General features: G+C 57.1%; 1 protein-coding gene across 1 annotated transcript in view; it reads right to left on the bottom strand.

Annotated features, from left to right (window-relative positions):
- PDE2A (phosphodiesterase 2A) overlaps positions 1–11,139 on the bottom strand; it is a gene marked incomplete at its 5' end in the record, with an annotated part of 88,819 nt that overhangs the window by 10,776 nt on the left and 66,904 nt on the right. The window contains 6 exons of the mRNA XM_079707799.1: positions 2–52; positions 250–302; positions 455–608; positions 1,218–1,277; positions 6,576–6,631; positions 7,394–7,503. Coding sequence (XP_079563925.1) covers positions 2–52; positions 250–302; positions 455–608; positions 1,218–1,277; positions 6,576–6,631; positions 7,394–7,503 — 484 coding nt within the window. The remainder of the gene's footprint in view (position 1; positions 53–249; positions 303–454; positions 609–1,217; positions 1,278–6,575; positions 6,632–7,393; positions 7,504–11,139) is intronic.

Below are 11,139 nucleotides of genomic sequence, written 5' to 3'. Positions count from 1 at the left end.
CCTCAGATACCAGCAGGAGGCAGCAGCGGGATGCCTGGGTCTCCTGCTGCAGCTGAGAGGGAGGGACACAACGAGAGGCTGATCGTGGATCTGGGAGCAAACCCACTCCCCACCCTCTAGCCTTTTTGAGGTTCCTCGGGTAGGTGGGGAAGAGAAGAGGGGCAGGACACGGGAATCTGAACTGAGATGGACGGCTCACAGGGACCTTGGTCCCGGGAGGAGCACAGTAGGAGGGGCACAGGGACTCACGTATTGGAGGACTTTGAGCTGCAAGGAAGAGGCATCCAGGTCGTAGAGTTCCCCTGCAATGGCGGGGCGCGGGTCAGAGAGAGGGCCCACAGAATCCCCCAAGGGTGCGCGCCACCCTCAGGCCCCGCCCACCCATGGGCCCCTCCCTTCCAGGTTCGACCCCGCCCCTCCCCGCCCCCAAGGACCTGCCCAGCCGGGTCCTCACCGCAAAGCTGTAGGATCTTTCGGTCTTGGTCTGTGTACGGAACCCCACCCTTCTGGTCTCCCGCCGCCCCCTCTGGAGTATTCTGGACCGCTTCCGGGGCCGCGCTGGGCCCGCGCTGCTGCAGGGCCTGGACCCTCTTCAGGGCCACGAGGGTCTGGGACGGGCAGAGCGGTCAGCAAGCCACACGCCCCACCTTTATCGCCCTTTGCTCGAGCCCTTCCCTCTGCCTGCGGTGCCCATCGCCCCCACCCCCCACCCGCGTCCCAAACAACTCATCACTCAGCGCTCCACCCTCCTGTGGACTCCCACTGCCCCCAGAGCGCCCCTCGGTCCATGATCAGATAAGTACAGGGTTTGTCTCCACGCCTAGCCCCCAGACTCTTACAAGGCAGAACAGGGTCAGATTTCTCTGTCTCTAGCACCCACGGGGAGTCGTAAGTTCTTGTTAAAGTCACAAAATCATAAAATCTCCAGGAAGAGCCTCAATATCATTATGTAGCTAGTCCTTCCTAAGTATTAACAAAATATCTGACTCTCCCCTTATTTCACCAGTACCCTCAGTAGGTCAGTGCTATCCTTATCCTCATTCTCAGATGTGAAACTGAGGCTCAGAGAGGTTAAGTGACTTGCTCCAGGTCACACAGCCCAAAGGTAGTGGACTGGAACCCAGGTCTGTCCATCTCCTGGGCCAGATCATCTTCCCATTAGTTGTGATGAGGGTCTTCAGCAGCCCTCATCCTACCCCGGCCCTACCCCCACTCACATGCTTCTCCACGGCTTGCAGGCTCCACTCCTCACTGTCACTCAGCTGACCACAGTGCACCTGGAGGGGAGTGACAAGGGGACCAGCTGTGACCTACCTCCCCTAGCCTCTTGTCTCTACCAGAGTGCCCTCCCCATGCCCGGCACACACCTGTCCCCACCAACACATACACACTCCAGTCTGTGGGCCTCAATGAGAAGCCCATCCTCTGACCAAGCAGATGGCTTCAGGAAAATCCCCTCTTCCAGGAAGCCTTCGAGGGCTAATCCAAAGAAGTGGAACTTTTCTGATCTCTGCCTTTTCAGCTACTGTTCCATATACAGCACAATCCAGGTGTATAGTGAGGGAAATGGGGTGACCCTGGACCCCTCTCCATCTCTCAGTCTATGGAGCCCTTCAGGCCCTGATTATGGAATCAGTGGTATTAGCCTCAGCCTCCCAGCTCCATCCTTTCTGAGTTGGGATTTGAGCTGCCCCTAAGTCTGGGGTAGGGGAAGAGGTCCACCATTTATGATGCATCTGCTGTGCCTAAAGAACTTGGGAGGATGAATGAAGGAATGAATGAATGGAGTGATAAGGTGCTTTGCCTGGCATGTGCTTCTCACCAACAAGTAAGGCAAGCTTCCACCTTGCAGATGAACCAAGGCCCAGAAAGTTTGAGCGGCTTGCCCAAGGTCCCAGAGCAGAAAGTGGCAGAGTTGGGACAGCACCACCCACTCCCTCCCCTTCTCTGCCCACACCTTCCCTTCTCCAGATCCATTCTCACCATCACACCCATCATCCTGTCCCTCTCCAACTTCCCTGTGTCAGTCACCTGGAATCCCCTCAGCCCACCTTTCATGCTCTGTGAAGTCCCTTCTCCCAGCCCTGCTTGGGTGCTTGGTGAGGAAAATGAAGGGGGGAGCACTGCAGGCCCTGCCAGCAAGCCTCCCCACCTGCGTCACCAGCTTCCTGGGCACCTACTCAGAGCTGCTCACCACCTGCAGGGCTCACCACAGTGCTTGCACTGGGGTCCCCTCCTTCATCCTCCCTCCCCACTCAGCAGCCCCTGCCCGCCTCTGCTCTAAGTCCCCTGCCAGGAGCAGATGGAGAGGAGGAGACCAGCAGGTGCTCAGGAAGCTCACAGTCTGGCTGGGGTGGGATGGAGTGGTGGATGTGATGAAGGGGGTGCAGAACTTCATACCTGAGGAAGAAGGAGAGGGCAGATGGAGTGGGTGGGAACTTACAGGCTGTGGGAGCTCAGAGGGGGAGGGCACCTGGGGGCCTTCCAGAACTGGGAAGACAAGCAGAGCCCGGAGGGGACATTGCAGGCGGGAGGCTGTCCTGGCAGTGCTGGGTAGTAGGTGGTATGGGGAGCTGAGGACCCGGGCAGTGGTGCGGTCCATGGTACCACAGGGCGGGTGCAAGTCTAAGGAATTGGACTTTAGCTTGACTGTACTGGGGATCCACAGCAGACTTTAGCATCTGCGGACCATGGTCTACAAGGTAGGGGGAGTTGGGGGGAGCAAGACTGGAGGCAGGAAGACCTGGAAGAGGGACGGGCCGCCAAGGGTGGTTTGAAGGTTAAGCTCTGGATGAAGCTCCATCTATGACTCCTATAAGACAGGTTGTTGAAAGGCGCTGGGAGCATGGTTCATTTGCATATGGTTTACAGAAACATGTGGGCATTTTACTGTTAGTAGATGGGGGAGGACATCCTTCTTGTTCTTTCCACCTGGACTCATCTCTCAGGAAAAGGGAAAGTTGGGACCTCTCTAGGGCTGTGGGCTTCCTGGGCTGGCAAAATAGCCTGGTCCCAGTACAGAGCTGGGAGACTGAATGAGAGCCTCAGAGGGCTGGAGGGAAGGAAGGAATCATGGAGTCCTCCTCCACCTACTGGACGTACCCCTCTGTGCACACACTCCTGGGCTGCCTCAGCCCATCCCTACCCAGCATGTGCACAAATACACTACACACTTCATGGAGACCTTTAGCGCTCCCCAACACACACACACACACACACACACACACACACACACACACTCATACATTCACTGTCCCATAGAGATACTCAGGCATGTGCGCACCTGCACACACATAGACACACACACAGTGCAGTCACAGACTCGAAGACATCCACACACCCACACTCACAGTGACTGCCATCCACACGTGCACATTCATACCTGTACACAGGATACTTGAGTTCATATACCCGAGAGCCACGCACACGCTTCTGCCTGCACCCCCAACCGATATGCAAACACAATCACCAGCACACACACAGCTCCCTTCTCACCAACAGAACATACTCTTGCACCTACTCTTGCTAACCAGGGGGTGGGTCTGGGGCCCAGTGGGGGCACTCAAGAGTGGGCACTGGAGCTGCAGAGAAGGTTGAAAGCCCAGCACAGCTCCCAGCCCCTCACCCTCACCAAGTTCACCGCGGCTAATGGACACCACACCCCCATGTAAGGATCTGGTGTGCTGGCACAGCTCGGGGGAAGAGTGGGCGCAAAACACACATCAAATGCCTGAGACCAAGGGCTGCCTGCTCCTCAGAGGGACTTATTATCCCATAATTGAAGAACAGAGCCAAAGACTCTTTTCACACGAAGAATCTGCAATTAAGGCACCTCGACCTGCGAGTTGCAGAGTCCCAGAGCTCAGCCAGGCAGGCCTGCACAGGACGGCATATTCCTCAGAGAGCCCTCCGCTGACCCCATCTCTATCAGGCCCCAACAGTCCTTGCAGGGCCTGCTGGTTTCCTTGCTAGCACTTGCCGTCATTTGCAATTCTCTCTTTATTTTGCTCACTTGTTTAATGTCCAGCATGCTCACCCCTCCAGACTGTACGGTCTGTCAAAGCAGGGCCTGTCTGGTCTGTCTCAGTCATTGATGCTGTGTTTGAAACACCAGTGCACAGTGCCTGGCGGTGCTCAAGAAATATGCTTTCAATTGATGGCTGGGTGAGTGGATGGATGGAGGGATGATGAATACAAGAGCAGAGACCCGGAGAGGGGAATGGGGCTTGTTGAGGAAGGAGCTGGTGAGTCCTCCCTCCCAAGAGATCTGTCCTGCGGCACCCCCTTTCCCCTCTAGGCCCTCAGTCCTCAGGATCTGGAAACAGCTGGGAGGTCTGGGGCTGCCTATGCTGCCTCTCAGAGGATGTGAGATCCCGTGGCCCCAGAAGCATGGGGGTGGAGCAGCAGGACGGGATCCATCAGATGTGTATGCACCGGGGAGGGGATGTCCCGCAGAAGAACATTTCTACTTGAGTAGGAAGGCTCAGGCTTGGAGGAGAGGCAGATGGCAAACAATCCAAATACCTTTCAAGAGCTCTTCACTGCCCAGGGTATTTGAGAAGGTGAGGGGACAGTAATCGGGAACTTCTCTTGGCAGCCAAAGCCACAGGTAGCATCTTGCTCACCAGCATGCACCCCCCCTTCTCAGCCTTGCCGGGATCACACTCTTCCCCCAGCACTCCACCACCCTGCCTCTGCTCATGCTGGGCCCTCTGCTGAGAATATCCGTCTCCTTCTCTGCCTGTTCACCCCCTACCTGTGTCCCAAAGTCCCACTCAAATGCTGTCTGCGCTGTGAGGCACCTCCTGGTGCTCCAGCCTCTGCCACTAGAGCTCCTGCTGGCAGCATTCTTTCATTTGGCCAGTGGTAGTCTGAACGTGACCCTGCCTTCCCCCAGACTGAGCTTCTAGAAGGCAGAAATGGGTCCGACTCCTCTCTCTGCCCCAGCACCTGTCCTGGGACAGGGCCCAGAGCAGAGTTTTGCTAGGGTGGGGTAAGTTCAACTGATGTGACCCATCCTCTTCCCAACACACACACGCTTTTCCTACCCCCAGGAGAAAGCTGAAGCCTGGACTCCCGGCCAGACCTGAGCCACGGTGAACAACGGTCACAACAACCATCCTCCTGCCCACAAGATAATCTTCCAAGCATCTTCCCATTGCAGGAGCTGCTTCCTTACTGACCCAGCCCTCACAGCCCCAGCACAGGAAGTCCTTCTAGGAACCTGGCAACCCCAGACCCCTTTCTATCTACAGAGGTGGGCGACCAAGTCACTGCCTCCCACGGCGCACCTCTGCACAGTGGGGGCACGAAGGCAGTCCTCCTCCAAGCCACCAGCTCTGGTACAGATTGGGACCAAAGGAGGGAGCGAAGCTGCGCTGAGAACGCGGTGCCAACAGCAGATCCGTTCCCTTCAGGGAACAGAAGCTGGGGGTGGGGGAGCAGCTTTCGGGAGAAACTGAGGGGGCCGCATCCCCCTCAATCAGGCAGATGGGGCGCCGAGGAGACCAAGCCAAGTAAGTATCCCTTCCTTCCTCTCCTCTCCCCGCGGCCGCCCCCCACGCCCACCGCCCTCCCCCGCCAGCAGCTGGGGAAAGGTCAGGCGCCTCGGAAACTTTTAATTCCGTTTTAATGAGGTCGGGAGGAGTCCCCTCCCCGCCGCGGGCGCACCGAGACCGGCTCATTTATCTGTCCGCGCCCCTGCTTGGGGTGGCGGCGCCTCCACGGAAGTCGATCCCCAGTGAGGGCAATTTGGCGGCGCTAACCCTCCGGTTCTTAGGACTGGACAAAGATTTTGAGAGCCCGCTTCCACACGGGAGGAGAGAGCGGAAGAACCTCAGAACCCGGACTCCGCAAAGCTCAGCCAACCCCACGGGGGACCCCAAAGCGGGGAGCTCCGCGAGGGAGCAGCAGGGGGCGCCCTGGCCCGGACTGCCCGCCCAACTCCCCCCGCAACTCCCCCCCCACCCCCGCTTAGGGTTCCCCCCTTCCAGCTGAGGCCCCTCCCCCTCTGTCACCCACCCCAGGAAGCCCGCCCCGTTGCCTGGCGTCTGTCCCAGCCTCGGACATAGGTCTGGCTGGGGCTGGATGCCTTCCCTGGAGCCCTGCCCTGTGGGCCTTCTCTCCGCAAGCCGCCTAGCTCCAGCGACCCCAATCTCTGACTGACTTTCCCACACTGTCTCTGTCGGTGTCATATCTGCCCATCCCTCTTCAGTCCTTTCCCACCTCGCTGCATTCGTGCCCTCTTGGGACACTGCCCCCAACCCATCCTGGAGGATGCCAAAGAGGAAGTAGGGTCAGGGCTGTGTCAAGGGCTCCGTGGTGGTAAGAGTCCAGATGGGGCTTGTACATCCTTCGGCAAGTTGCTGACTGGGCCCGCGGCTTCATTCTGCCCATTCAAGGTGGGGCAGAGGGCTCCTCCCAGGCTCCTCCCAGACCCCCATTTTCCCCAGCTCCAGCCCAGCATGCTACTCTCAACACACACACACACACCCCAGTGGGGCTCCATCCAGTGCTCTCTCCCTTGCTCCCTCCCCTGCTCTCCTCTCCCCCATCCTACCCACAACTGCTCTTACCAAGATGACTGCTGCCACAGCCCCGGCCTCCTTGTCCACCAGCGGTATGACCAGCACTGAGGGGGAGAGGGCAATGAGGTGGTCCTGTGGGGCCAGTGAGGCTCAGAGATACTGAGCCAGGACCCAGGGAGGGAGACAAAGACACAGACAGACAGAGGCCAGGACAGAGACACAGAGAGACCCAGAGACCCAGAGAGACAGAGAGATGGGTCTTGAGGCAGTGAAAACAATGACCACAGCAACGACCCCTGCATAGAAGGAAACCCCCTCACTTGACAACTTTCTCGTGATCCTCCCAGCAACCCTGGGATGGAGGGAGGCAGGTAAGGCTGAGCACCCCTATTTTACAGATTGGGAAACTGAGGTCCAGAAAGGGGAAGTGACTTGCCCAAGATCACACAGCAAGTCAGGTCTCCTGACTCCCAGTCTTGTGCACTTTCCACATCGAGACAGAGGACAGAGACCTAGAGAGACTGAGACACGAGGCAGAGAGACATGGCGGACAGGGGGCATGGAGAGGAAGAGAAAGAAAAACAGACAGTGACAGAGAGAGCATGACAACTACAGCCCATCTAACAACCAGCACAAGCAACACCCTGTCAAGGTAGGTTCTGTTGTTCCCATTTTACAGATCAGGAAATTGAGGCTCAGAGAGGTTAGTAGCACAACAGAGAGAGATTTAGATGGCAGGTTTGCTAGAGACACAGAGCAAGAGAAAGAAGGAGATGGAGAGATGCAGACAGGGATAGAAGACAGATATGCTCTGGGGAGCAGGGGCCACAGTCCCTCCCTGCCCCTGCCCAGCTCCCAGCCCTTACCTTGGGTGTCAGGAGCCAGTGGAGCCACCAGCCTGGCCAAGGGCTTCCCAGGCATGTCCGAGGGGCCCAGTCCGTTGCAGCCCAGCCGCTTCTGGGAGATCACAGCCTCTCTGAAAAGAGGATATGATTCTACCTCTCAGTCCCTGGGTCAAAGAGGAACAGGCCCCAGCCTGGGGACACACAGTGGGCTGAACCCTGCACATCTGAGAGGATCTGGACAAGTTGACCCACTGCAGGGTGGATATGACGAGGGCAAAAATAAAAGAGTCTCGGACCCTGACTCTTCCCTCCCCATGTAGAGGAGCAGGCAGCTACAGTCTGGCCTCTGGTGCCTCCTGCTGGTAGATATGGGAAAGGCACCTTCGGGTTCCCTCACAAATCCCCCAGAGCAAGTAAAGCCAAGGCTCAGAGCTAGGCTGTCTGGGTTAAATCCTGCCACAGCTACCACTTGATCTTGGGCAAGTGACCTAACTTCTCTGAGCCCCCCCAGGGAGAACTAGGGTGAACAGAGTAGAATCCCAAACATCAGCATCCTCAGAAAATCATTTTGGAGCAACTTTTGGTGGTAAGCACAGGAAGGGGACTCCAGGAGTTTATTGGGCAATGCACGTCCAAGCAACTTACATAGATGAACTCAGAATTCGCAGTGATCCTATGGATTAAATATTACCATCATTTCCATTTTTGAGGTGGAGAAACTAGGGTGCTGAGTGGTTAAGTAACCTGTCCAAGGTCCCACAGCTAGTACATGGTAGAGCCAGGATTTGAACCCAGGCATTTGGCACCAGAGCCCATACTCCTAACCAGTACACCTGAGTCTTCCTAAAGACCTGAGGGGGTTGAGCCTCCAACAGGGACTGGCATGAATGTCGAGGAGGCAAAGGGCATAGGTGTGATGGGGGGGCGGGGGGAGGTGGGAACTGAGAGGGAGGCTGCAGTAGGAAGAAGAATGAGTTTCTCTCTGCCCTCACCACACATCCCACCCCCACTCCCACCCCATCCCTGCCTCTGGCTCTTCCTGCTTAATTAAGCGCCTGATTTTTCACCAAATGTCACTCCCTAATGATTAATTGTCCTGGGTTCTTCATCCCTCATGCTGCCTCCACTTAATTGTGTTTGTAGGAACTGCCTGGCCTGGAGAGAAGAGAGGCTTGGGGGCCTAGGACTCTGGTGTGTGCATGTGGGGTCACTCAGGGGAGCCCAGCAAAGGTCAGGTGAGGAAAAGAGAGGAGGGGACAGCCTGCAAGTCACCAGATCAGGAGGTCACAGCAGCTAGAGAAATCGAGGACCAAAGAGGTTGAATGCCTCCGTCAAGGTCACGCAACATTCTGAACCCAGCCGGTTCACTCCTGGCTCCTTGGTTCAGAATCTACAATAACCAGTGGTGTCTCCCAGCTTCCAGCCCTCACACCTAAACCTTTAAGCTCCTGGAGGGCTGGGCTCCAGTTCTGAGCTGTCCAACTGTGCCAATCACCCTAGGAAGGAATAGGGAGCTAGGGTGGCAGGAGGCAACGGCAGCCACGTTTCCTGGTGACTAAGTTGATAAAGGCTGGGGCTTCGTGGAGGCAGGGGGCTGGCCTTATTGACCTTCAGCCAAACCCCTTCTAGTGGACCCCACCCAGTCACTTGGCCTTGGACAATCTGGTTATTGGGCAGCCACAAGGTGGCGCTGGTCCCTGCGCTGCTGGTCAGTAAGCACCACAGCTTCGTCTCATTAACGCTTGACTCCTCTCTTCCCACCCCCAGACCGTGGGCTGCCTTGGCCTCTCCGCTCCTCCTCCCAGGACCCTGATGAAGGAATTGCCCTCAGCCTTTCTTCTCTTCTACACAGAACTCCTCTGTGCTCATGGCCTCATGACTCTCCAGCCCCCCCATCTCTTAAGCTCTAGACCCCAGATACCCAAAGGCCTCCTGGAGGCCTGCCCTGGGTGTCCCTGAAGTTCCCAGAGGCCCCAAGTCCCGACTGGAACTTATCGTCTCCACCACTTCCCCCGAAGTAGCACAACCATCCACCGGGTCCCCTGCGGCTTGTCCACAAACTGTCCTAGCTGCCTCCCTCTTCTCACCTCCCCCATCCAATGGGTGAGTCACCTCCCATGCATCTCTCATAACTGTCCCCTGCTCTCCATTCCCAAGCCAGTGCCCAGCTCAAACAGAGATACCTCTCCCCTGAACCTGCAGCAGCCTCTCCCCTCGCCTCCTGCCTCCTGTCGGGTCCCTTAAATCCATCCCGACAATCAGAGCCAGGGCAAGTGTTCTCAACTAAAATACTTATAGGAACATTCTACTTAAAGTCATTCCACAGAGTGGTTATTTATTCCAGAGTCCTTCTGGGTCAGGTTCCTCACTAAGGACTAAGATAAGGAGTCGTGGTGTCGTGCGGGGAATGATGTACAGACACACACTTGAGTGCAGGGACAAGGGCTCTGAGAAAGGAAGGAAGAGTGGGCCCCAGCCTACCCAGGTGCAGGACAGAAGTGGGGTCAGAGGAGGCTTCCTGGAGGAGGAGATGCCTGAGTTGAGTCCTAGAGGACAAGCAGAGCAGACAGGAAAGGATGTGCAGGCAGAGGGAACTGCATGGGCAAAAGCTCAGAGGAAAGAAAGAATGTGTGTCTGCTGGATGGTCCAACAGCAAGGAGGCTGCTGTGGCCAGACAACAGGGAGCAAGGCTGGAGACAGCCAGGGCCCTGAGGAGCTGGGCTTGATCCTGAGGACAGTGGGAGCCCTGAGAGGGACTTGGAAAAGGTGAAGGTCAGGTTCAATTTCAGGCTGATCGTGCTGGCTGCTGAGTAAAACTCTTACTGGAGAGGGAGAATCTGAGAGACAGAAACCGGGTCTCAGTGAGGGCCCCGTAGTCTCAGCGGTCCCTGGACAGCAGAGGAGAGGCTGGGCTGGGGCAGGTCAACCTTGACTGGGTCTGATCTTCCACCAAGCACTGGGGCCTCCAAGGATCCTCCATCTGAGGATGGAGGATCCTTGGAGCCCACACCTTGGCACCAGGCCGTGCTCACCTCAACCCACTCCTGTATGAGCCCTTTCCCTCTGCCTCACCCTTCCCAGAACTGCTGTGCCCCTAGAGGTTTCCAAGGTATCGGAAGGGGGAGGGGACTCCGAGGCTGTGTCTCCCCCACCCAGTTGGGGCTGGGGGCGTCATCTACTGCTCACATCCCCTATGACTTCTTCTCAACTCAGAGCCCCTGCTCTGCCTCCTCTCCCCTCCTGAAGGCCCCCTCTCCTGCCAGGCTGACGTTGGGGGGTGAACCTTGATGCTGGGGTCGGCCCAGCCAAAGCCCAGGGCCTGCTCTCCAGATTGAAGGCTCGTGACTCAGCCCTGGGTGCCTGGGTGGTCGTGGGCTGCCCCAGTGAAGATAAAGACAGATGGGCACAAAGTGGGGAGAGGAACGGGTGTGGATTTTATGACAGTTCCGTCCCTTTAACAACTATTTGCTTAGTGGAGAGTAGAGTCAGTGGCCTGGAAAGAGTGCCAGGCCCTCTTCCACTCCTCTGAACCCCTTCTTAGGTGAGGCCCCCTCCCCTTGACTGAGCCGCCCCCTCTCCGGGGGCCTCAACCTCACTCTCACCCTTTCATCTCTCTTGGAGACAAATTATGATTCAGGCCAGGACCCCGGACCCTCCTCTCTCTCTCCCTCTCCCAGAATGTGAGACTCCAGAGACGGGAAAAGACTGTTCTCTGTGTCCCTTGAGACAAATCAGAGGGACAGACAGATTCTGCAGTGATTGGCGAC

This window comes from Hyperoodon ampullatus (genome assembly GCF_949752795.1).
Source record: "Hyperoodon ampullatus genome assembly, chromosome: 7".
NCBI classification, from domain to species: domain Eukaryota; kingdom Metazoa; phylum Chordata; class Mammalia; order Artiodactyla; family Ziphiidae; genus Hyperoodon; species Hyperoodon ampullatus.
Note: the sequence above shows the minus strand (reverse complement) of the source record. Positions and strands in the feature narration are given on the sequence as shown.